Genomic DNA, 27,536 nt, shown 5'->3' with positions numbered 1-27,536 from the left:
TACAAATGTATTTTTTAAAAAGGCAACAGAAAACATGAATAAAGTAAAAAAGTGACCAAAATAGTATATTGAATTCCAATAATTAAGTATAACTTTAAAATCAAGAATAACAAAAGCGACTCCCATATATGAAATGCATTGCATTTTCACAAAATACCATATTGTATCATATATTTTCAGCTTATTTCCGGAGAGATTCTTCCTAAAAGCCTTTTCGACTTCAATTTCAGCAATGAGCAGCAGTGGTGTGCCCAACAAGGATAAGTAGTATCCAGCTCGTACTCCGTGCCATATTGCACTAACAAACATTGTGACAACCATTCTAGAACAAAAGATTTAAAAATTAACATTTAAGAAACAAGACAAGAAAAAAATTTTAACTTTAAAAAAGGTATATTACCTTTTTCTAATTACTTTTTGAGAAACGATTGTTACACAACTTTCTATTTCACAATGTGAAAATATTGAGAATATTACCAATAACTAAAAAAACTAAATTAAAAGACTATGTTGCATTAAAAATTTCCAATAAACATATACCACAAATAGTTTCTGAAGTAAAACAATCTCAAAACCAATCCTAATGAACGCAAATTAATTTATCAATATCACATAACTGAACTCTTAAATTTAAATCTTGCCAATGCTCTTTAATCATATTTAAAAATATAAGAGTTGATTATGGCAAATATTTTTAAAGATAGTAATAAAACATGTATCCAAAAAAAAAAAAAAAAAAATGCCAGTTCAAATTAAAAAAAAATTTAAGCACTTTTATTATACTTGGCCTGATTGTCACGAAGAAATCTGAGGCCTGGTTTTGCTTATATCTCAGCAACTAGACCCAGGGTCTGGCCAGAGGATATTTGGGTCCGTTAACGGACCCTTCACAAAAATCCGATCAACCAAAACGGACCTTTCACAAAATCCCGAACAAACAAAACGGACCTATCACAAAATTCCGAACAAACAAAACGGACCCTTCACAAAATCCCGATCAAACAAAACGGACCCTTCACAAAATTCTGATAAACAAGATTGGATCTTTCAAAAATTGTTAATTGAAAGAGCAAATCTGAACAATGCATATTTCTGTGTATAAACCGATAATTTTTGGAAAGTTTTTTGAAGTCGAATTAGAGGGATCAGCTTATACAAAATCGGCTAATTTTGAAAGAAAAAAATCGGCACTCTTGCGATGCTCCTGCAAGTGATAAATAATTGCTACTGCCAAATAAATATAATGGTTGTTTGTTTGTTTTATCACAGCTAATTAGCAGCGGTGTTGTTTTAAACTTTTCTGAAAAGGCATTTGTAAGCACTTTTCTCCCCTTTCATGATTTAATAAACAATAATAATATATATCTGCGAAATGAACTTAGAACTGCAAAAGGATAGTAAGGGTGGGGAAAAAATATGATCGCTTCAGATAGGGTTACCAACTTCACCACTTAGCATCTGGCGTTGAACCTTTATAATGACTTGATTAGAAAATATTCTCATTTTACTAGCTTGTCAATATTTGCGTTTTTACAGTGTGGTGCGATGTTTAATTGTTATTTTGGGAGAAAATTATATGGGTTTTGATTTTTCGATGCTAACAAGGATGATTAACTTTAAATAAACTCTTTTAATTACCGTTTTTTTTCTTTAGATGTCTACATTTTGAAAAATGCAATCCTTTAAATCTGATATGAGAGTCATATTTTGTTCTTTTTTCGAGCTAACTTCGCTTTATTAGGATGCAAATAAATGAAAAGTCTCTTTATTTCTGTTAGAACTCTCATTTCAAGTTCTTAAAGCAAAATTCCATTTTCTGTTATGAGTCAAAAATTAAAATGCTGAATAGCTGGTTTATTTAATTTTTTTTTTTTTTTTTTGCTTCAACTGTGTCCACAGATGTTAATGAAATGTTTATTATAGGACTCTAAAATGCAATTTTAAAATAGTTTTATCAAAAATATTTCTTTTACAAGTCGTTTTTATACTTTTGATGCCTTCACTTTGAGAATTACGATCTCTTTGCATCCGCTATCGGAATCCGATTTTTCGACTTTTTGATGTTTATTACGCTTTGTTAAGAGGTAAACAATTAAAATAACTTTTTATTTTTGTTAAAATCACGGAATTTATACATTTTAAACGAAATTCTGTGCTTTTTAAGAGTGTCTTGGGTCACAAAGTTAAATGCTAAACCCTATTCTGAATTTTATTTATTATTATTTTTTTTTTGTTACAATTATTTTAAATACTGGACAGAAATACTTGTAGTATAATTTAACAAAATGTAGAATGGTAGATAAATATTGATACTTGAGAGAGCGATGCCCCCCCCCCCCCCCCGCCAAATATCAGAAAAACACTCCAGAATGATATTCTCGACATAGAAGAGGAAAACACTCAACTTTAAGTTTAATTGATGCAGTTTGTGCCATCTCTAAATTATAAAATTTCGTTTTAACAAAAAAAAAATTCTTTTTTTTTTTTTTTTTTGCGAAATTAATTATTTTTCACAAAATTTATTCATTTTTCACAAAATTATTTAATTTTTCACAAAAAACGGACCCTGTGAAAAATCCTGGACAGACCCCTGAGACCACTTAGTCTTTGGGATTTCACTAAAGTATTTGCTTAATCATAAGGTACAATTTAACACTGCAAAATTGAAATTCTAAAACAAAATTATTTTGGTCGGATAGAAAATTCATTTAATTTCTCCATTAAATGTTTAAATAAAAAATCCATTGTTACAAATTTTGTTGCCTTGCAACAGTAATGTTAATACCAATCATAATGAAAATCTTAAATCAAGGCTTCTCTGAACATAAAAAATTTTGTTTGAAAACAACAAACTTTGAAATAACAGAATTTTTTAAAAAATACTAAGCACTTGTTCATAATGCACTCAAAATGACAAAATAACTTTTCTGGGTCAGAAAGGACAATTTAAGTGTATTCCTGTAGTTTTCAATTATTCCAAGAAAAAGACACCACAAACGAAGAAAAGTGCGCTAAAGTCATTTCAAACCAAACTTTCCCATTAAGAAAAATATGCATGTTTCAACACTCAAATTTATGATTGAAAGCTAGATAATGATAAAACATTCTCTACATGACTTGAGTCGCACTTTTCTTCATCTGTGAAGTCTTTTTCTTGGAATAATTGAAAACTACAGGAATACTTAAATTGTCCTTTCTGACCCAGAAAAGTTATTTTGCATTATGAAAAATGCTTAGTATCTCTTTACAGTAGATAAAAGTAAGGTTTCAAAGAAATTCTGGAAGGAAGACTGTGGCGGACGTGCGTCCAGGAGACCCCTAGCAACTACAGCCTTGAAATTTTGTACAAAGCTAATTCGAGCCCCAGGGGTATGCACCTGGGGTTTTATTTTTTAAAATTTGAATTAGTTTTTTTGTAATTAATTTTTTAAGTTCAAATTTCGTGTAAATTGCCAATGATTCCATTAAAGGGGTGAAAAATTACTTGCACAAATTAAAATTATATATCAAGGGTAGAATTACTACACACAATTCTACACAATTGCTACACAATTGTGCAGAATTGTGTAGAACACAATTTGCGTGTTCTACACAATTTGCTTAAATGCTCTAACTTAAATACGGCGGGAGTTATTTGCATTTTTAGCTCAAACTTTTTCAGGCTTAGCTAAAATTTAGGTACTACTTTCTTCATTAAATCTATCAGTAAAAAGAAAAGGAATTGTCCTAGTTTTCTTTTTGATACCACTGAATAGAGCAGCTTTTTTGTACTCCAGATCTAACTCGACCTAAGGTCGAAAAACTGAGCTTCTATCTCCAAAGGAAAAAAGTTACCAGACGTTAAAATTAAAGTTTGAATAATCCTCATCTCCATTTAAATTATTGATGTTTTATTTGGCATTGCCATAGTTACGTCTTTTTGATTTGCATGTTTCCTCTTTCCCTTATTCACAAACTTTAAAGGTTTCGATTTTAACGGGAAAATCTCGGGCTCAACTCAATTCAAGCCCCGAACTAAAGAGCATAATATATTACTAAGACCATGAATATACAAAACTGCAGTTTTGCAATGCTCAGGAGCCCCTTAGCCCTTACGGCTCTGCAAGTTGGTACAAATTATTTTTAAACCTGGGGAAGGGGTGCTTTTTGATCTAAAGGGAGCTCATAATGCGTTTTTAATCTGTTTCTTTCTAACTGATGTTTTAAATCTTTGCGAATCAAATAAGATTGCGAAGTAATCTTCGGGGTTGCTGAGCGTTAGCGAGCAGGGGGAAGAGCCCCCCTAGTTTTTTTTTTTTTTTTAATTCAGTTATTTATAGATAAAACTAAAACTTAACTTAGCTACAAAACATTAACTCATATTGTGAGTACATACTTTTCAAGTACAGTAGAACTCCAACTATTCAAATTGCCGATTATCTGAATCGCTTTCGGAAAAAAAAGAGTGATAATAAGAGAGAGACATACTGCATTTCCAAAAATAATGGTAATGTCTATGCAATATTCCCTCCGCACAGCCATTGGCGTCGTCAGCTGAAATCTATTGGGGGGGGGGGGACCATTCTGACTCTGTCATTTTCAAGTTGCATTAAAAAAATTCATGTATATATATATATATGCAGTCTGAGTAAAAACTTTAAGGCCAGTATAATTTTCTTTGAAGAAAGAAAAATGAAATTAAAAGGATTTTAATATTATTGTATTATTAATTATTAATGTCCATTGGTAAGAAATAACGCAACAGACAGGATTTGTAAAGCATGCAATAACCAGAAAAGCAATGGTTTATTCAAAGTTAGCATTTCAGCTTGAGTAAAAACTTTAAGGCCACTAGCATTTTTAAAAAACTGCAAGTACTTATACTGTAATAAATGTCACCTCAGTTAACAAGATTGTGGAAACCCTTCAACTTGCAGTTTTGTGATTAATTTCTTCAAAGTTTTTGTCCTACTTGTGACGATATCGTAAGGTAAAAAGTTAACTGTTCAAGAAAGAGGGCAGATTGAAGCTTTTTCTTCAACAAGGATAAGTATGCGTACTATTGCGAAAAAATAGGAAGATCGAAGCTGAAGTCAACATTTTTGTTTGATTTAAACACAATTAGGGTAAAAAGAAAACCCGGGAAAACTTAAAGCTTTGTCCTCTTGTCATGGAAGAAGAGTTTCGAAATTATTACATTATCTGAAAAGTACTCAACCAGGAAACTTATTCAGACGATAGGTTTAAATGTTTGTCAAAAACGATATATAACACAATTAGAAGGTGTGGAAATTTTATTAATGCTGCAAAATTGCTAAAACCTCATTTTTTGAAAATGCACAATATAGAGCGTTTCAACTTTAGCTAGGAAATCATGACCTGGGATAACCAATGAATACAAATAAATTTTTCTAAGGAAAAGAAGTGAAGTTTGGATGGACCAAACGGACGGAAGTACTATTGGCATGATTTACGGAAAGAAAAAGAAATATCTTACAAGCGCCAATTAGATGGAGGCTCTGTCAGAACTTGAGAGTATTTTGCTTACAATGGTGTGTGCTCAGTTGCGTTTGTTTCATGTAAGATGAACTCATAAACATATCAAAATTTCTTCCCAAGTCATCTTTTACCAAATGCTGAATTTTTTGCTGTGGAAAATTGAAAATATCAGCAAAACAATGCATCTATCCATACGAGTAACAGTGCCACAAATAGGCTCCAAGTAAACAATGTGGAAACTTTGAAATGACCAACTAAGTCTCCAGATCTTAACATAATAGAGAACTTATTGGGTGACTTAGCAAGAAGAGTTTATGCAAAGGAGAGACATTTTACTTCATTAATGGAACTGAAATCTACCATCGAAGATGAATGGTAAAAAATACACCCCGAATTTTGTCAAAAACTAGTTTTATTCATGAAAACAAGAATATTTGAAGTAATTTGAAGGAATGACTCCCACCACAAGCTTATAAATATTTGAATTTTTGTCCTCATATGCCTTTTTCTATGTTGGCCTTAAAGATTTTACTCAGGTTCAAATATTGATCAGTAATATTTTCTGATAATGAAACACTTACAATTAATTTTTTTTTGTTTTTTTACATGTATTTAGGGTTAATAATTATCACCCATATGACTTTTTGATCCTAAGATTAAGGTGTGTCCAATTTCTCAAAAAAGTGCACTGGACTTAAAGTTTTTACTCAGACTGTATATATATACACATTCGAATATGTAAAAAAAGGTCTTTTTACCAAAATAGAAGCGCTCTTCAGGTCACAGACGTGGCTCCAAGGGAGGGGCAGGGGGGGCAATTGCCCCCCTGTCGGAAACGTCTTGCCCCCCCGTCGGGGAAAATTTAGTATTTCGTCGGGGAATCTGTTTGCTTTGGCGTTTATCGTAAATGATAAAAATTTTCTCATATATGAACTCGAAAAAAAAATTAGTAGAAAAAAGTAGAAGTATCTTTTATATATATATATATATACATACATACATACATATATATAAAGGAAACAAAAAATAAATCCCCTTTGAGGCAAGGTTAGCCCGAGTCCGTATAACGTCGTCCAGATGGTGACAAAATATAGCTATTGCTTCGGGGGAAATGGTGTGTTTTGATCCTTCACATTTCTGTTTGTCGATGCAGAGTGTCGATGAGCTGGTTTTGACCTCAGGGTGTCCACTTAGACTAAAAGAGTACCCTCCCCGTCCCTGCAGAATGTAGTGGTGATTACCAGTCAGACCTAAGGCGTCGTCATCGGGTTACGAGATAAATACGTACCGAATGACAATAGCCGAGACGAGAGGAGAGGGGGGGGGGTGTCATGGGAGAAAAAACATGCTTCGGAGATTTTTGCTTTTCTATTACATTCGCTAAACAGCTCTTCATCAGCATGTCAAGTGTGCAGACGCAGACGCACTCATTGGTGCGTTTTAAAGTACTTTATTTTCACTCAGAAGTTACAAGTAAGTTATTACTATAGTTATTTACAAGTAAGTTATTACTATAGTTATTTACAACTTTTCTGATTATTGTTGGATTATTCTGCAACAAAACATATCGATGAGTAAACTATCCTTTTACCTCATACAAGGAAGTGTACTAAAGTAGATTTAATGTTTTAATTTTTTAGTGAAATGATGTCTTGTCGGCAAATGCTAAATGCAGGAAAAAAATTCTTTGGACTAATATAATAAAAGCAAATAGATGTTTAACATTTTAAATACATTTTTCTCAAAAACTTATATTGATCTTGTTTGTAGACTGCATAATAGTTTTGTTGGGAATGAAGAAGAAATGAGAATGATTTACTAAACATTGGGCTTGGCGAATCAACACACTAAACAATCATTGGATTATTAAACGTCGGGTTGGTGGCATCGGGCGTCGGGTTGGTAACATCGGGTTTGGGTTCTTTTTGAGAAAAATGTCTGGGGGAGGGGCGAACCTTTTGGAAAAGGCAAAATTAAAGAAATAAATAAATCATGTGTTAAAGCAATTGAAAACATACATTTTGCTTCCAAATTTATTTTCTTCAGATGTTATCATGTAGTCGAAACTCATGTTTCTAACTTTAAAGTAAAAGCTGCGCTTAGCCCAGACCGCTGTAATCATTTGATCGGACCAAGTCCAATTCAAAAGTCAACATTGCTCCTTCGAGATCGATCAAACCATCTTACAGACTGATAAAAGACTCAATCTTGTTTAAGTTTTTTTTTTTTTTTTCAAGCTATATTCTATTTTTTTTATTACGCTTTTTTTTTCCAAGTACTAAAATAGTGTAAAAAAGCAGTGCTGCGCAGTCAGAGTCTGACAGATTTTGGAGACAAAGAGTCTGAGTCGGCATTTGTAGGTTAAAAATTCCAAGAGTCGGAGTCATTTTCCCTCAATGCCTGTAACACTGCCAGTGATAGCGGGGTCGGAGTGAGAGTTGGAGTCGAACTGATTTTAAGGTAAAGGAGTCGGAGTTGAATTGTTTGTCGGTGAGTTGAAGGGGTGATTAAAAACTAATTGTATCGAAAGCCAATGTGAGCAAGAAGCAATGAGTTGTCTTTTCGTTTCCCGCGCTGTATCTCTCTGTCGACTGCTGTCATTGGTTTTTCGAATCAAAAACAATTTTTACTGTGTATTATCTTAATTTTTGAAAGAGTTTATAACTTAAAAAAAGTTTTGTTTGCCTATTTCTGTCCTGATATTTTTGTAGTTCCAACTACATCTTATAAGGCTTCAAAATGCAGAATTTTATATTTATTTTTCAAAATTTCCTCCGGGGAAGAAATCCCCGGGCCCCCTACAATTGGGAATATTTTGTACTCCACTTAAAGGGGAGTCATGTGTCACTTTCTTGATAACATTTCCCCTCTTAAGGTCAATCTAACACAGGACATCAGGAAAAACACATTAAAACACGATCAACAAAAATTAAAGTATTGCTGTATGTATCAGATGAAAGAGACAGACATAGTAAAGGAGAAAAAAAAATTAAAAAAAAAGCCTCTCTCTCTCTTACACCACCGAGAGAAACGTTGTTAAAACTACAAAAGGGGTCCCATACCTAAAATAGCTTAGGGCCCCGTTAAATCCAGCCCTGAGTTTGAGTCGGCCATTTTCCCTCCGACTCCGTAGATCTGCAAAAATGGTCCATGTAGATAGGTTTTGAGGTAAGACTTTGAATTTGCATCCCCCCCCTTAGTCTGGAAAGTGAATTAAAACTTGAAATTTGAAAGTATGACAGATTTCAACTGGCATGTTCAATAAAAAGTTTGAAACTAATAGTTATGCATTTTCGAATTATGAATGCTTCAAAAAATTTGAAAAATAAAAAAGTTAGGTATATAGTTAATTTAAAAAAAAGAAAAACCTTACAAAAGAGAAACTTGTGCAATTAATGTTAATTACTTTGATACTTAATAGGTTTGTTTATGGCGTAATATCGTCGGCACTATGCTGAACTACCGAATGTGAAAATTGGCTCTTTTCAGGAGAGCCGAAACAATATTTTTGTCCACCAGACGCTTTAGTTATTTTCAATGTTTTGATTTTTATAAATAACAGTAAATAAGTGTAAATCTTATTATTTGAAGTACAGTAAACTCTCGATTATCCACGAGCGGATTATCCGCGAAAGTCTCAGAAAAAGAAAAAAAAATAGTTAACTTAATCCTTGTGGAGAAAATTTTTGTTCTTCAAAAACACGGATCTGAAATCAATTCGTCCCAGATTTTTTTTTCCCTTTCCCATGACAAGTGCTCCTTCTCAAAAAACGTGAAAGTCGTTATGCATTTTCATCAACTTCTCTTTGACACGTGCCTCAAGGGAAAGCGTTCAGCTGATTTCGGTAAAACACATGTGTTTACTGAAGACCCGTAGTTTATCCCCGAAGGAGCGTATGACATTATCCTTATCATCTGTTCCGATTGAGAAAGGTTAGGAAAACGCCTGCAGGTCTTCTGGGAATTCTCTGATGGGGGTGGTCTTTTTTGTTGTGGTCACTGCTTTCACTTCTGGGCTGTTGAATGTTTTAGGTTGACGGAAAGTTTCTACTCATGATTTAAATTTTAATTTATTCTAGTTCTGTAGAGCTTGAAATACAAATATTTTTTAATGCCGCATCTCTTTTAAACGTTTCACGTTTTATTTACAATGCAATCATTCTCAAGCAAAAGATAATTTCTGTCTTCTTTACCTCTGGTTTTAAACCTTTTTCGCATTATCCGCGACTTTCGTTATCCGCGGTATCTGGGCCCCTAATTCCGCGGATAATGGGGAGTGTACAGTAGTAATAGCCCTTTCTGAATACTACGGCAAACCATTGAATTTGAAAAACGAGATTCGCGATTTTTCACCTTCGTTTGTACCGAGTTTAGCATAGTGCAGATCATATTATCAAGTTTCGTTTTTTTTTTTTTTTTGGATTACACAAAACACACACACACACACATTACTTTCGTTTAGTACATTCAAAAACTTAGAACCAACGGTGAGCAGTTGAAGTCGGACTGATTTTGAGGCAAAGAAGTCGGAGTCAGGAGTCAAAGGTTTAAAAATTCAACAGTCGGAGTCGATCATTTTCCCTTAAAATCTGTAACTCTGCCAGTTTGGGTGGAATCAGAGTCGAAGGCTCTAAAATTCCCTGCGGAGTCGGTCATTTTTCTTCCGACTCCGCAGTCCTGCTTAGAACTGCTGGTGTGACTATTCATTTCAATAATTCTCGCTCACTACATTTTAACTTTTATTTTCTATTTCAAACACGCTTCGGCGGCCCACACATTTTCCTCCAAATAGCTGTGATTTGTACGATGATATTTTTAAAAATCTAGGAATGAAATATGTTTGCGTCCCCTATGAAACTATCATGATTATTCATCTGATTACCCCGGTTGCCCGCCGGCTCCATCCACCACCAGCTAGGCCTAATCGATGTAGAACTTTTATTACCATACAAATTAATTAAAAATCGTAAAAATTTGCACCTTTTCTAATTTTTTTAGCGCAAAATTTTTACCCGTTTCCAATTTCTATTTGTTATCAAATAAAATACTTGTAATGAGTTTTAGCAAACTAGGCTCTTCAAAAGATTTTCAATTTTTTCTCTTGATTCTGCTTTTGCGCTAGCAAAACTTAGTAGTTGTAATCGTTTTCCCTTTTCCATGCTTTCCCAAGTTATCCCGGAAAAATAATATAATGAAAGAAAATATAAATAAATTTAATTTTATACCTGTTCTGATTCGCGAGGTTCATCTAAATATAAAGCTAGGCATCGGACTCAAGTTTCTTCTGAATTTTTTAACTTAATATTAGTTACTCTTCTTTTGTTTACTTAAGATGTGATTTCTCTGCTCCCCAATAAATATTTTGAGCTAGTGGATGAGCACCGCTATAACCTTGAGCCCTGGAGTTTCCCTCCGTAAAATTTGTGTGTTTATAAGGTTTGATTACGGAAGACGGGGGGGGGGGGGGAGAGGAACCGTCAGTATCTTAATCGATCACTAACCCCATCACCCTAACGTTACCAAACATGACCTACAATTGCGTTTTCGATGCATCAATTTTAAAACTTTTTCGGGGGTGCACCTCGACTCTCACTCCCTATAAAATACCATTACAGATCGACGAAAATTTCGTTTATTGGACTTCAATTTCTTAAAATTCTTTGGGGGTGAGCACCCAAACCCTTCTCTCCATGAAATTACCGAAGATCATCTAAAATTGCGTTTTCAGAGCTACAATTTCGAAAATTTCCCGGGGGAGAACCCTCGGACCCCCCTCATTTCTACACGCACAACTAAATTCCTGTTGTTAAGTTTCTTTCCGTGCATAAAACTCTGTTGAACACACATTTATAATGTTTTTACATCATATTCATATTTTTCGTCAAATTCTAATTCTCAGACAGTTTTAGTTTATTGATCTCGCGATGACCCTGCTTAAAAGCCTAGTTTCATGTTTTTCATTTTAAATTTAATTTTTTTCCCTACATATTTCATTTTATCTATTTTAAAATTTTTATTTTTTGCTTTTAATTTTTATAGGGAATTCGTGTTCTTAGACGCAAAGAATGATTAAATTCTTTGTCATTTGAATTAGAGGGGGCAGAGCCTGATTACCGCTGGTGCATGTGGGGCACAGGCCCCTCCTCTTAGATTTCAGGGGGGCCTAAAATCCCCTTAATTTATCATGTTAATTAAAAATAAATGATGATTTCACTCAGAATCTAGAGTACAATGATATCATTGATAGTTTTGCAAATGCCAAAACAAGGAAAAAATCTATTTGTTTATAAAAATTCGCCTTAAAAGTGTGATCTCTTTGCAAATCAGAAAACCACTCCAAATTTAGTCTGTACTTACTATTCAAAGTTATATGATAGATCATTTTGGTATTTACGGTTTACTGCAACGGGCAAAGTTTAACCACATTTACATACTTATCGTAAACTACTAAATCTCTTCTACTTTTTAAATGTATATATTACAGTGATATGAGGTACCACCAAATTTAGTACGGTTGTGTAAAAACGCAAGTATCGAAATATTTTATTGTTTCAACATATAAAAAAAAAGCTGGAATGGGGGAGGGAGGGGCGGCACAAAATGAATTTCCTGAAATAGAAATGTGCCCCATGTCTAGTGTCAGGATGATCAGGCTCTGGGGGGGGGGGGGGGGGGAATCTTGCAAACTAAAATTTGTCTATGCCCCCCTGTCGGGCAAGTTTGCCACCCTGTCGGGGACTTCCTAGCGCCACCACTGTCAGGTCACCTACTCTCAAGGAGACCAAAAGACCACATGAAATTATCTTTATTTTTGTCGGAACATTTCCCAAAAGGGAAGCTCCTTTTATTTATGTCTCTTTTTTTTCTGGTCATCTTGCGCTTCTTTTTCGTTGGTCTATCGGAAGTGACATCACAGTATCCATTGTTATGCTGGCTTACGATTTACTTTTGAAATTCCACACTAATTTTTAGACTCCTCCTCTTTTTTTTCTGTAATGTTACGCTTTTTTGGTCAAATTTGAGATGCCGCAAACACATTTGAGAAACCGAGCTTCGGTAAGGTACTTTGAAGCCAGGCGTTGAATAATGTCAAACACATGACACGTCTCCTTTCCCTTTCTACCCCAAACTTAACTTTTGACCAGCTAAGTAGTCTTCTAAATTTTTGTGCATCCTTTGGCCAAGGTGTTGTTGCCAGCTGCAAAAAACCGCCAAAGAAGTCTGGTGTCTCATTTTGTTTGGATAACATAGGGATCGCTATAAACTGAATTGAATCGGAGAAACAAACACTGCAAAACTCGAAACAGAAACCTGGAAGCGCCAAGAAACGAGATAAGAAAGAAAGGGGCAGAAACTCGGATCCCCGTCTGACTTCTGTCTTATGGTCTAAGACTTCTGTTGACTTATTAGCACGAGAGTCGTAAAAAAAGGGTGGGGGGGGGGAGGAATTGTCCATCTAGTTTCAGTATCTCAAAGTTGTCCTGTTGTTTCCCCCTAAATAGCAACAAATATGCTGGAATGACTTTCAAGCTGCAGAGGCCGGCAACACAACTATGGATGGTTGACATTGCACTCGGGAGAAGGTGTCCCCTTTCTAGCATCCTCCACTGAAGCTAGTGTGCGCAGAGAGCAGGTTTGTCATTGGAGTTCACTTTCCGACTTTCCGTTCACTATACACATCACCTATTTTGTTTTTTTTAGTTCTTTTTTTTTCGATGTTCATTTGGTTTTATTTGATATGAATTAAACATGGTAAATTTTGTATTATGCAACTGTTTAAAGTCTTCAAAGCAAAAATAATTTCCCCAAAATAATGAATTTCATCTTGAAATTTATCGAGGGGGTCCGATTTTCAAATATTGGGGGGTCCGATCCTCAAATATTGGGGGGGGCGGACCCCTTGAACCCCCCCCCCCCCCCCCGCGAAGCCCATCGGCACAGCTAGTCAGACAATTTACTCTTAGACCGAGATATTCAACAAGCAATGACATTTATTTAAAGTACAGTACATACATACTGTATTAATTATTGAAAACAATTAATTAATTGATAAGTGTACTAAAACTTACTTCACAGGTTTAGATGCTGCTGTTTTGCGATAGATGTAAATAGCCAACCAGTACTGCACAGTCATGTTCCAGTACCTTATACCCTCCCTCATAGTTGGACGAAATTCACTGGCAAATTCATTCATGCATCGAATAGTTTCAAAATTGTATGCAACATATTTGTAGTCAGAAACATTTTTATCTCTGAAAAAAGAACATAGTTCTATGATTCCCATGTCCATTACATAGAAAAATTGTTTCTATACATTGAAAAAATATTTATATATCGAAAAAAAAAAAAAAACTCGAAACATTCAGAGATTTCTTTTCTACTTTAGACAGCTTGTCTCATGAAAAATGAAGGATACGGTGGAAAATGAAGTTCAATAAAGTTTGCTTCGAAACTCAAAGAAGCTGATATTGAAGGGTGTGCAGATGAGTCGTTGTTAAGTTCTGAAGTTCGTAAATTCCCTCAAGTTTTATATTAAACCTTGGTTTGCAACCAATAATACAGTAAAATCAGTTTCCCTTTTTTCTGTTGAATACCATTTCTATTCTCCTTAGCTTCAGTGAAAATTATTCAAATTAAATATGTTTTACAGGGTTCGAAAATATGATATTTTCGAAAATATTGAAAATATCCAATATATTGTTGTATATCGGATATTTTGATATACATCCGATATTTTCAACCGAAACAAACTAAAGTCTTCAAAATAGTAAATACATCCTCAAATCACTCTTTATTTTCTTATATTGTTATTACAATATGTAGACTTAAAATTAAGGTTTCTTTTATTATTTATATCAAGCGTTTCATTTAATATTTATCAATTTCAGTGGTGTTAATTTAGCATTAGCTGTTTTACTCATTTTTCTTCTGTTAGCTGCTTTTACCCCGTTATATGATTCAGAAATAAAAAAATATGCAGTAGTCGGTGCAGAGTCATAAGACGTTTTCTTTTTTTCTGACCAATGTTCAATATTTAATTAAGCACTTTTTATATGAATTAAAACTGTTTCATCACTGATAATTTTATGAACATAAAATAAAAAGGGAATATTATATTACTTTGTTACCTACATTAATCATGTATTAATACATCATAAAAATATAGTACATAACTTTTTGGTTATTTTTAATAATAAATAAACAATGATACTATTATTAATTTTATATTTAGATTGAAAATATGGTAATTGAAAAGATAAATATCAAAAACATCAAAATATCATGATATTTTCAAAATAAATATCGGATATATATTGTGATATATATCACAACATATATCGACTGAAATATATCGGCGAACCTTGGTATTTTATAAATTATTTTTTTCTTAATTACATTGTCAAAACGAAAATCCCTTAATGTTGCCTATAAAGTTGAATTGCCAAGGAATGAAGGTATTTGAAGGTGCAAATATGTCATTTCTGGTAAATTTAGTACTTTCGCAAGCAGAGTGTGTGTTATTATAAGAATTCGGTAGTCATAAAATGAGAGTATTGAAACTTACAAAAAACTTCCACTCAAAACCACGAAACTGCAATATAGTAGGTTTCTTCAAAACCATGTAGTGCTCAGTAAATGTTTCACATTCATTTCTTAACTATTAACTTTCATTTAATCAGATTCTCACATAAATTAAAAATTAAATTTCATGCACAAAAATTAGCTTTCACTTTAGGTGCAAATATGTCATTTCTGGTAAATTTAGTACTTTCGCAAGCATAGTGTGTGTTATTATAAGAATTCGGTAGTCATAAAATGAGAGTATTGAAACTTACAAAAAACTTCCACTCAAAACCATGAAACTGCAATATAGTAGGTTTCTTCAAAACCATGTAGTGCTCAGTAAATGTTTCACATTCATTTCTTAACTATTAACTTTCATTTAATCAGATTCTCACATAAATTAGAAATTAAATTTCATGCACAAAAATTAGCTTTCACTTTAATGTTTTAGGAGCAATTAATGATAAACTAAGATAACATATGCAGTATACTTTCGATATCACGAAGTCCAAGGGACGGTAAAAAAAATTCGAGATATTGAGTTTTCGAGATAAAAAGGTCATATTCATAATAAAATGATATTCTAAAAGTTAGTAAGGATAGTTAAAAATTAGAAGAAACATGTAATGAAAGTTGAAAAAAAAGTCTTAATACAATAACAAAAAATTTAACTTTTAAAATGAGCTAAAAATAATAGAGAAAAAAGAATGCTCTAGTGAAATAGCAAAATGAAGTGATTTACCACGACTAAACGTATCAAAGATTTGGATTACCAAAGTTGCAGAACGGTTTCAAATGAGTTTCAAGCGCCTCAGAACAAAAGAAGTTGGACAAAAGATTGCACCATTCCCTGTGTCTCTAAAAGGTTTCCCGTTCATCTCCTCTTTTTATGGAGGTGGAAATAGAGTCAAAAGGTCCAAGGAAATGGCATGAGAAGGGGGCAAAAAGTTTTAGGTAGGTTTTTTTGAGCTTCTCAGGACCTAAATTTTCTGACATCCCCGGCTCTAGAACGTAAGTGACAGTAGATAAGCTTCCCTGAATCCTTCCTAACCCCTGAGTTAAATTATGAAGGGTCTGAGAAATCTTTGGAAACATTTCTCGAGTTGCTTTAAAACTGGAAAAACTGCAGTTTTTTCCAGAAAAATTACATTTGACTTCGAAAAATATTCAAAACAAGAAGGTTTTTATTAAAAACACTTTGACAAACAAATGGGAAAATAACATTACGCAAAATCAAGGGGAAAATAATTTTTCCTCATGTCAAGGTTTTCAAGAAATCGATAGTATACTGTATATATTGAAATTTCTACATATTGAATTTTTTCCTGGCAATTTACTACTTGGATATAGAGGTCCAACTATAAGTAAAGTTTGTTGAAAGGTTTTTCTTTCTTTACATTTCAAATACAAAAATTTTAAATGTCATGCAAGATAAGTCGCTGTGTTACAAATGGACACACAGCTGCTCAGAAAGTGACAACCTATTAATGACATTGGGCACATCTTGGCCAAATATATCATTTGCCTTGAATATGAGTTTGTATTAAGGGACTTTATCTTGCTAAATGAATGCTGAATGTAGAAACTGCCTTTCTTAAGTAAATATTTACTTAAAATGTAATCATTCAAATGAATGAAGCGTTTTCACTTTTATAGAGGCATATTGCATTTCTGAATTAAAAAAAAAAAAAAACTCTAAACAATGTGCAGGCTACCACACATACAATAAAATAATATTTCTGATATACATATATAATGAAAACTTTCTTACATATTTTGCAACTCATGGAAGTCTGTCGGGCCAGCACCAGGAGCAGGTGAAGTTTTTTCTGGATAGGCTCCCAAACCTAAATTCATACATATGCATTCTCCCAGAACAAATGCTACATAAATTCTCATACGAAAGCTGAAGAACCATGGCCACATGTAAAATATTCTAGACAAGAAAGAAAATTCCCAAATTTCTTCAGATGCAGCGAGCTAAATATAAAGAAATTTGTTTTACATTACAAAAAAATATCTAGCAGGATTTATTGAGATTTTGCTATCATCATAGAATACTTACAGAGAGAGGAAAGAAATAGTCAGAAAGAAGGTATAAACATATGTAGAAGGGTATAACGATGAGTCTTTTCTTTAAAAACATCTGGTGTGGAACACAGGTGCTATATGGTTTTTCAAATAAATCATCATATGTACGATATTTATAATATGGACCTAGAAATAAAAACTGTGATTTAACTTTGAAAAGTATGTTGTTACAAATCAACTTCCAAATTCACTCATCAAATGTTAATATAAAAGGGCTGTTAGAAAAATATCCAGCCTGCGGTCAAAGGAAAAAAAAGTCAAACCTGGAGCACACATACATTTGAAACCTAAGCACACTCAAAGTAGTCTCCTTGGCACCCTACACAATTCTCCCAGTGGTGCTCAAATTGTTGGAAACATTCCAAGAAGGTTTTTTTTTGGAACAGAGTTTAGCAGGGCTGTTCTTGCAGCCATAATCTCCTCTTATCTCAATCATTGTTCCTTTCAATCTCCTCTTAAGCTTGTGGAACAGCAAGAAGTCGCATGGGGTCATATCAGAAGAATAAAAGACTATTAAGGTAGAGGAGTCTGGTTTTTCATCAAAAAGATTTGAATTAAGTGCGAGAATAGTGCTGGAAAATCGTCACTGAAAGCTAGCTGCATCTTCCACTGTTTCCACTTGGCTGTTGTCCAGTTTCTAGCAAAACTGGATGAAGTAGTGCTACTCCCATTGTTCTGTAAATTTCTTTGAAATTAAAATGATAAGAGTACTGCATACTACCTCAGTCAAATGTTGTTTAACCCAACTGATGCTGTAGACAGAAAAATGTGTGAGTTTGCACAAAGTTGGCTCATGCAAGTGTGCTTGATTCATGTCCATTAGATTTTCACACACACAAAAAAAAAAAGTCTGATACTTTTCTAGCAGACCTGAGATATATTAGGCTGGTCTTTACTTTAGAAGCTGTATTTATTTTATGCAATGTCAAACTTGTTCCATCATGCAAAAAGTGGTTCTAGCAAAATACAGGAGGGGGGGGGGGGGCTCAATCTGATTAAACAAAAAGTTAAGAGAAAAAATAAATTAATAAAAATATTGGGATTTCTTTATGATAAAATTTGATATAGCTGAAGTCACCTTGAACTTCAATACACAAAACAGAAAGAAAAAAAAATCAATTTTCTATCAAAGTTCTGAAATGTTATTTTATTTCTTTAAACAATATCTAAAACTAGCCTACAAAAAGGGACTGTTTACTCTATACACTTGCTAGGGCCGCATTTTTAAAGAGACTTTTAATTTGTTCCTTACAAAACATCTTGTTTTATAAATGACACATGAAAATTAATCTTTTACTTAAGACATTTATCAAGAAAAACTTCTAAAAAACATGCATACCTACTAAAATACCGGCATAACAAAACGAGTACTGAATTATATCCAAAAAATTGGGCTTGATCCTTGTGTAAATTTCTTTTATAGAATCAGCCTTGTCTGAAGAAATTGACTTCAAATGATGGAGATTCACTTCATATGCTAAGCCCACCATCTAAGCTTGAGAAAATGTTTTGTTAATTGTTGAGTAATGTTACATATTATTTAAAAATACATATTTATAAAAATGAAAATTTTAAAAACTTTTTGCATGCATTTTTTCAATCATAGCCTTATTTTTCCCAACACGGGACTGCACTATGTGTGCAAAAGGCTAAGGTGTCCAACACAGAACCATTAGAAAGAAAAACAAACAAATGATAAAAAATTGCTTGATTTTATTTTCACATTTCTTTATCAATGTTCACACTTGATGTTTTCTTTAGAAGGCTTACAACGCAAAACTTCGTAATAAATATTTAAATAAAGAACAGTTAAATTATGTAAAGGTATTATTCCATATGAAAAAAAAAACATAACTTTTTTCAACTGTTTTCTAACATGAATTAGGATCCATTAACATTTCAAATCATACTGTATACTTCAAAGCTTGCTTCGGCATAACACTGAATTATTTGGTATGTTAAATAGTAAAGATATTGATTGAATAGAAGAGTTGGGCAAAAAGTTTTTTTTAATAATAATCAAGAAATAGATTCTGTATTCTAAATGTGAATGATTCATTGCTCAATTTATTAATTACTGCATAGCAATAAAAATACATTACTACTATATTGCAATATTAGGTAAATGATAAATCAGTTAAAGAAATTTTTACATAGCTCAGGCTAATGCACATAACAGCAAATTCACTAAAAGCAGTCACCGAAAAATTACCCATGTGAACACTTATACAGTGAAACTTCTATGAGTGACCACCTATATATAGCGACCACCTCCATTAACGACCACTTTTCTGTGGCACCGATTTTTCCTCGTATATGACTAAAACTAAAATACCCCTGGGAAAGTCCATTGAAACCTCTCATAACGACCAGAAAATTGTGAACCTCAGCATTAACAAACATAGGAATTTTTGTTAGAGAAAACTCAAAAAGAAAGTGGCAACAAAAGAAAAGCAATAGAACATTTAGTTTGTACACAGGTTAGTTTTCTCATGTTAACAAAGGTGGAACGAAACCAGAATAAGGGATTAAAATTTATTCTCCTGTGGGTCCAAACGTGTTCTTTTCTTGCCCTCTCTGTTTGGAACCTTAAAAACTTCACAAAAAGGAGGGCGTTGTTTTTTGGACCCTTGTAAAACTAAAGTGGCACATGCACATCTCGAGGCAAAGTCAAGCGGGTGCCTGTCATTGAGGGCGGTTGATAAGAATAGAACTTATACAAATACAAAAGTGACGACCAGCAACAGGCTCTGGGCCCAGCTAGGCTGGTCCTAGTCAATTTACAATCCCCAGTGAAGATCAAGGGTCCTCTTAAAACTACCTACTCCCCTGCTCTTTACCACCTCTTCCGGTAAGATTTCCAAGGTTCCACTACCCTGCTATAATAATAATTTTTCCTAATATCCATGTTAGCCTGAGATTTAAATAGTTTAAAACAATGACCTCTTGTCCTGTTTTCAGCTCTAAAGTTTAGCCCCATAATATCTTTCATTTTAATAAATTTAAACAACTGAACCATGTCCCCTCTGTCTCTTCTTTGCTCAAGACTACATTTTTAGCATTCAAAGCCTGGAATCATAGTCTACATTAATGTTGTTCTTAAGATAAGGAGACCAAAGCTGAACAGTATACTCTTAATGAGGTCTTACCAAACTTCAATATAAGGGCAGAAGAACTTTTTTAGATTTCTTTGAAATAGAAACTTCTTTAAAAGGTTGTTTCTTGGAATTTCTTGGTTGCTTACAGGAGGGGGGGTGGGGGGTAGAACGGAGTATTCCTAGTCCATTACAGTGGACAAAATCTATTTTTAGCACATTTAAATAGCTCAAGATTTGAGCTAGTAATCAGTTCTTGAAGTGCATTTAAGAATTGAAGTGAAGTTGCATTCTGCATTTCATCACCATACATCGCAGTCAAAATTCTGAGAAAGCGAGTTATCTCACTTTCGAGAAACGTGTAGAAGTTATCGACTTACACAAGAAAGGAAGATCAGAAAGGAAATTAATGTAAAAGTATGTTTCATATAAAAAAAAGAATAAAAAAAGATTTCTTTATTCAAATACATTCTTATCATAATGTTCTTGATTAATACACTGCAGAAAGAAGAAAAAACAGCTATTGGTGCTGTATTTGCATGTTCGAAAATGACCTCTAAGAGCGACCAACCTTCAATAACGACCACTTTTTCTGGGAACCAAGAGTGGTCGCTCCAGAGAAGTTTCACTGTAATAAAGTTTAATAATCAATCAAAAGAACTTACTTTTAAAACCATTATCATTAATGCAGTATTCGTGATTTCGGGAGGAGAAGGTAAGCCAAAATACTCGGAAGTTCTTGTAAACAATATATATGAGAAACAAAACACAAAACTAACAACATGACAATACCTACAAATAAAAATATAATGTTTAAAATAAAAGGAACAATAATAATTACACATTAATATTTAAATGATAAATCATTTAGCACAAAAATAGAAACTAAGTCAAGATTCCAAATAAGTAAGTTTGAGTGCATTTTAAAATTTCGCTCAAGTTTAAATGTTTTGTTCTCCGTAGAGCAAAAAAAATGTATTCATTTTTGAATGCTTCAAAAGTAACTGATACTAAATACAAATGTAATGAAACAATTTTATAATTTTGATTTTAGGAATCTAAGCAAAGAAACAGGGATCTATCTTTCAAAACCAGGAGGTTAAAAAAACATAAACAAAGTAAAAAATAAATAAAATGAAAACATCACAAAATTAATCACAAAAATATAAATACAGAAAAATTTTGAGTGTAAGAGGGATTTTTTAAAATATTAGAAGGGACTCCTTAATTTATGCCTGTGTAGGACCCGAAATTTGGCGCCTCTTTGAAGTTGAAACAATTACAGCTATTAAGCTTAAACAATATTTTAAAAGAAGTACACGTTTGTTCCCTCTAACTGGTGATATTGAACATTCCCTGCAAAGGAAACACAGGAAAAAAATCAGTTACGCTTTACCACATGGTACAACAAATGTAAATTCAAAAAGAAAATAAATGAAATAATGAGAATATCGAAAATGAGATTTTCATACTCGGGTACAAAAAGGTTTCATTTTTGAGATAACAATAGTTTTACTGTAGAGATTTTTTTAATTTCTAATTCCTGAAAAATCCCTTCTTAAGGGATTTTTGTTTTTTGCAGAAAATTCGGGAGATATTTACTTCATCGGGGGGTTCCGGAGAAGGTATCAAAACTTGGGAGTTTCCCGAATGTATCGGCAGAGTTGATACCCATGTTGTGGGCTCCGTTTTTGAGCACAGCCAATACAGGTGTTGGCATGTGGGGGCTGACTCCCTAGCATGCATATAAATTTTGAACATGTAAATAACTTGTAGTGTTTCCCTCAGTAGCAGAAACAGTGTGGCACTGTGACGCTGATATTTTTGAGGAGGTCTGCAGACTATTTCTGTACTAGTCTGAGTAAAAAAAACATTGAAAAATAGTTCAGTATGAAACTAACAAAAAAATGAACACAAAAAAGGCGCCTTAATCTATGCAGAAGTCTTTGACGGCAGAGAGGTCAAAAGCATGTGCTCCAATAACTACCTGCGCCTCAGTTTACCATTTTATTTTGCAGCTTTTTGGTCAATTTTTTACTCTTAGCTTTTAGATTTCACATTTTATTTTCAGGCATTCTTTAGTGGTAATTTATATTAAATGTTACGATTAATTAAACAATGTTTTACCTTGCAATTTTTTTTTTGGTCTTTTACTCTGCGTCGCACGCTGAAAAAAAAATCTGTTGTAAGAGTGCTTCCTTTGCCCCCCTTTTATTTGTACATGAAACTTATTTGATATTTATCAACCAAGTTATTTCTTTTCATACAAATATTAAAGAAATGACTAGAGAACAGTAGACTTTAGTCATAATGATACATATGTTGGGAGTCAATTTATTAACTGTCAGTTTCAGACACAAAACCAAACGACCTCTTAAAGTAGACAAACCATTTCGAGAATACAGATTACTTCCAAATGCTTACAATGTTACAACATTGTTAAAGCAGTAGCTCTCTTTGTGATTTTAAGATTCTGGGATTTAATTGCTTAAAACAATAGCTTGTGGTATTTCTTTGAAAAATTTAACTCCCAATTAACAGCTCTTATTTTTTAAATTCAAATAATTTAAACACATCCACTTTGGGTGATGGTGATACAAGGGTGAAAGAAATATGCAAATAATACAAATGCAAATATGGTGACCAGCAACAGGTTCTGGGCCCAGCTAGGCTGGTCTTAGTCAGTTTATAAGTACCCAATGAAGATTGATCACCCTCTTAAAGCTATCCACCCCCTTTGCTCATTACCGCCTCTTCGGGTAAGCAGTTCCAAGTGCCCACGACCTTACTAAAGAAGTAATTTTTCCTAATTTCCAGGTTAGCCAGAGATTTGAATAGCTTAAAACGACAGCTCATCCTGCTTTCCATGCAAAAATTTAACCCGTTAACATCTTTCATTGTGATAAATTTAAACAACTGAATCATGTCCCCTCTGACTCTCCTTTGCTCCAGGTTTGTATGTTAAGCCTATTAAGTCTGTTATCATATTCTAAATCTTACAAGTCTAGTAACACTTCTTTGAATCCTTTGCAATACAGAAATATCTTTCCTTAGATAAGGAGACCAAAACTGAACAGCATACTCCAAATGAGGTCTTACTAAACTCCTATATCAAGGCAGAAGAACCTTCTTAGATTAGCATAAAAAAGGAGCAACATTTGCATAATTTTAGCATAAAGCAATTTTGCATAAAGAAGGAGAAAACATCCCATAACCATTATTATAGTGCAAAAATATTAACAACAATGCCAAAGGCAATTAGAATTTCAGTTGCAAACAAACAAAAATTATGTGTGCAAGCGACTTGATTGACACAGCCAGCAATAATTTAATGCACCAAAGAATCCTCCAGTAAAAAATATTTATAATACCAGTAATTTAAATACTTTTTTCACCTAAAGGAGGAAGGAAAAGAAAAAAAAAGAAAGAGCAATATTTCTAAAGTAAAAACAAAAAACAAGACAAATACCATTATCAATATTTTTATAATGAAATACTTCTATTATGTCTTGTTAAATTTAATTTATAAAATTACTAGAACATTTTAAAAGTTACTTATATACAGTTTTAAAATAAACAACCTAAATAATTTGATAAGGACATTTCAATTATCTTCAAAACAATATCATTCAAAAGTTCAACAAAATGACTTTATTGCCTCAAATTAAGAACATGAAAAGTTTAAATAATTTTCTGAAGTAAACAATAGGTAGGGGAAAAGTAGGCAAGTGTGAGCATGGGGCTCATGTGAACATGGTATGTTTTACTAGGATAACATCAAGAAAAAAAATCTTTAAAAAATTCTCAAGTAATAACAGTGCCAGCCCTACTTTTTACCAAACTATCAGAGCAAGGAGCCAGTTTATGTTCCTGTTCTTTATTTTAGCAGATGGCTGATGTACTTTTATCACTATCTTCTTCGTGTAAAAACATATTTTAAACTAACAGATAAGCTGAATTTAATTATTGCAAATCGTTTTATGAACATTTACGTACATTTATGTAAGTACTTAAATTTTGTAATTAAAATAAAAATTCTTTATTTTTGAAAATTAGTTGAAAGGTAGATGCCAGGGCACTTGTGAACAGCTCTCATATCCTCTCCGCACTGGCGTAGCTAGGGAGGGGTGGAGGGAGCAGTCCGCCCCGGGCAGCACTTTTTGGGGGGCGGCAATTTCACACTTTTGATGCGAAAAAATTTTACGCTTTTTTTCCAATAAGGAAATCATGCTTTTGATCTACTACTGGGAGCAAAAAAGAAAAAAAAAGACTTTGAATTGTAAGGTTTTAGTACGACTATGGAAATACAATTACTCTAATACGAAACATTTGTCTTTTCTCTTCCTTCATCTGAACCTTTAAACTGAGAGAGGTGGTAGTGTAAAGTCAAGGAACCATGTTTTTTTTTTGCTGTTAATTTTAACTATTACGGAGCAAACAAATTTCATAACCTTTCGTTAAACTATGAAGCTACCATTTGATTTTAAGGAAGTTCTGAGGAAACCACCGTATTAAAATAAATAAATAAATAAAAAATAAAGGAAAGTGAAAACAAGAGTAAAAGGAGAGAGGTCTCAAATGGTGGGCAATTTCTTGCTCATTTTCAGGATAGCATTATCTGTTTAAACAACTGCTTTGATTGATCATTGACTATAAAATTTTCACTAAGACAGAATGAATTTTATGTTCCTTAAAAAAAAAAAAACATAACTTGAATAATAATTGCTTTTACTACTGCATTATATTAACTAATTCCTTTATACAATGAGTTTTACATTTAGTCATTCATTTTATGGAAAGGTTTTTAATTAGTAAAATGATTTTTGGGCAAAATCTCTCACGTTTCGACCTCTATTAGTGAAAAAGAGAATCATCCAAATTTGATCTCGATATATTTCCAAGGGATAACGTCCAGCCCATCCCTTCACATCTCATCTTTTAGCCTAATCCTGATTATTGAGTTTTTATAATTTCAATATCAACAAATTCCTGTATGCGGTCAATCCCTGATCCTTTCTGTATAATGATTAAAGAAAGTCTAAAGTGTATATTTAGGACATCAACTTCAAACTTTAAAATCCCCATCTCATTCAATGTCTCCAAAAATAGCTTAAAGTTGGGTATTTGAAACTTAAACTTAAGAAAAATTCTAAGGTAGGGAACCCAGATGTGCACGAAATTACAAATGTCATCACAGTTGGCTCCAAATTTCGTTTTTAGAAATTTCTGAGGGAAGACCACAAATCCTTTTTTTCTCAGTGGAGAAGAGCTTAAAATGAGCAAAAGTTTTAAAAAAGATTACGGGTGGGAAACAAATCTCCGAACTCTCTCGTAACGTTGTCCGTCGAAACAACTGCTGAAGTCGCGTTTTTAGGACGTCATTTTCAAAAAGTTTTAAGGAAAGACGTAAAAAACACCTGACTTCCAACATTTGGAAAAATTGCGTTTTTGAAACTTTGGCATCGAAAAATTTACAGAGAGCTCCTGAACGTTCTCTATTCTCTTTAACGTCTTCAAAGATAGACTAAAATTGATTTCAAGTTTGAAAATATTTCGGGAGGAAAATCCAGGCTTTGCACACCACAAGATGCAGCTTACATTTACATGTTTTTCAATTTTGTTGAAAAGCTTTCCAGACAGCGCCCCCGAACCTTCCCCAATATCTTCACTATCCAAAGATAGTCTAAAATTGCTTTTTTAACACTTAAGTTTAGGAAAACTTCCATGAGAAGTCCCGACCCCATAACGTCACCAAAAAACAAGCTTAATTTTGGAGAAAAAAATGAAGGGAGTTCCAAACATCTTTTCTACAAGCAATCTTTATATTAACTTGCTTATTACCTCAATATTAAAATCTTACTGTAATAATTTCGACTGTTTAATGTGTCAACTATATTTCCCATCAAAAAGGGCGGCAGAAAGTGTAGCTGGGCCACTACCTTTCCGCAAGTATAAATATTAGTGTAGGCGTATGATAAGTGTTAAAATAGATGAAGAGATTTATAATTATTATTTTGCTGAATAAGTTTCTAAATTTATTGTTAATTATTATTACATAATTACTAATTATTTTATTACTATTATTATTATTTAATTCAGTAATTCTAAATAGTTGGCTAACAATTTAGTGGTATATATTATTTGTAAGGAAAATAAAGACAAAATATTTTCCTTTAACTAAAAACTGAATTTTAGAAAAAATTTTAAATTTATCATCATATTCTGTATGAAGCTTAAACGCACTAGATAACAAGAATATACTTTTCATAATAAAATATTCTTTGTATTGTTTAGTCTTATAAGTTTTTTTCTTGTAGAGCCCTTGATTAGAACATGCTATGAAACTTTAAAATTCGACTTTGAGCAGAGTTCTATAGTTTGGAAAAAACAGGATGACAGCTACTGTATAATTCAAATTGACACAGTATAGGTTATAAACTCTTGAATGCAATTAGTATATACATATATGCTTCATTATAACGAGTTTTTTGTTGAAATACAATGATCGTCCTGCATTTTTCAATCGTGCTCACATGTACCCCAAGCTTGTTCACATCTGCCCCCTATAGGGGCACATGTGAACCAGAGGACATTTTTTAAAAATTCCATAAATTGCGGGGCTAAAGTTTAGCACTGAAAACAGGACAAGGGGTCATTGTGTTTTAAACTATTTAAATCTCAAGCTAAAATGGATATTAGGAAAAATTATTTTAGCAGGATAGTGGAACCTTGGAACAGCTTACCGGAAGAGGTGGTAATGGGCAAGGGAGTAGATAGTTTTAAGAGGGCCATTGATCTTCACTGGGGATTGTAAATTGACTAGGACCAGCATAGCTGGGCCCAGAGTCTGTTGCTGGTCGTCACTTTTGTATTTGTATCGAAATAATTTCTTTTTTAAATCTGAAAAAATTTTTTGGCACAAGAAAAGACTATTCAATCATGGGGACTCTTTTTCTGTGAGAAATTGAAAATATTTTCTGGGAAATTAAGAAATGAAATGTTCACATGTGCCCCCTTTTCCCTTACCCTTCTTTTTTTTTTTTTTTTTTTGAGTTTACTGCATTTTTTTTAAAGTGAAATAAAGTAAAGAAATTACCTTTTATTAATCTTTAAAACTATTCCAGCATTTACAATAGTTAGTAATAATAAGTGAAAAATATGATATCCAGATACTGGAAGAAGTATTGCAAAACCTAACAATGTACAAGCATATTTCCTCTTTGCACTATCCTCTATGTTTCGAAGGAAGAAACCACAAACAGTGCTGAATAACAGCAAAAACAAGTAAATAAAATCCTCCAGAATCAT

The 27,536-nt window shown here is 33.1% G+C and overlaps 1 protein-coding gene across 1 annotated transcript; it reads right to left on the bottom strand.

The window, feature by feature from the left end:
* Nucleotides 1-27,536, bottom strand: LOC129221321 (lysophospholipid acyltransferase 7-like; the record flags this gene model as incomplete). Its single annotated transcript, XM_054855787.1, has 7 exons — nt 27,325-27,536; nt 20,894-21,020; nt 18,473-18,623; nt 17,108-17,259; nt 16,814-17,022; nt 13,548-13,730; nt 1-322 (listed from the first exon to the last, which is right to left on the bottom strand). Coding segments are annotated over exons 1-7 (1,356 nt in total), but the record flags the coding sequence as incomplete, so codon positions are not given.

The sequence above is a fragment of the Uloborus diversus genome, chromosome 4 (assembly GCF_026930045.1).
Source record: "Uloborus diversus isolate 005 chromosome 4, Udiv.v.3.1, whole genome shotgun sequence".
Lineage (NCBI taxonomy): Eukaryota > Metazoa > Arthropoda > Arachnida > Araneae > Uloboridae > Uloborus > Uloborus diversus.
The sequence above is the reverse complement of the archived record's forward strand: the minus strand, read 5'-3'. Positions and strand labels throughout refer to the sequence as shown.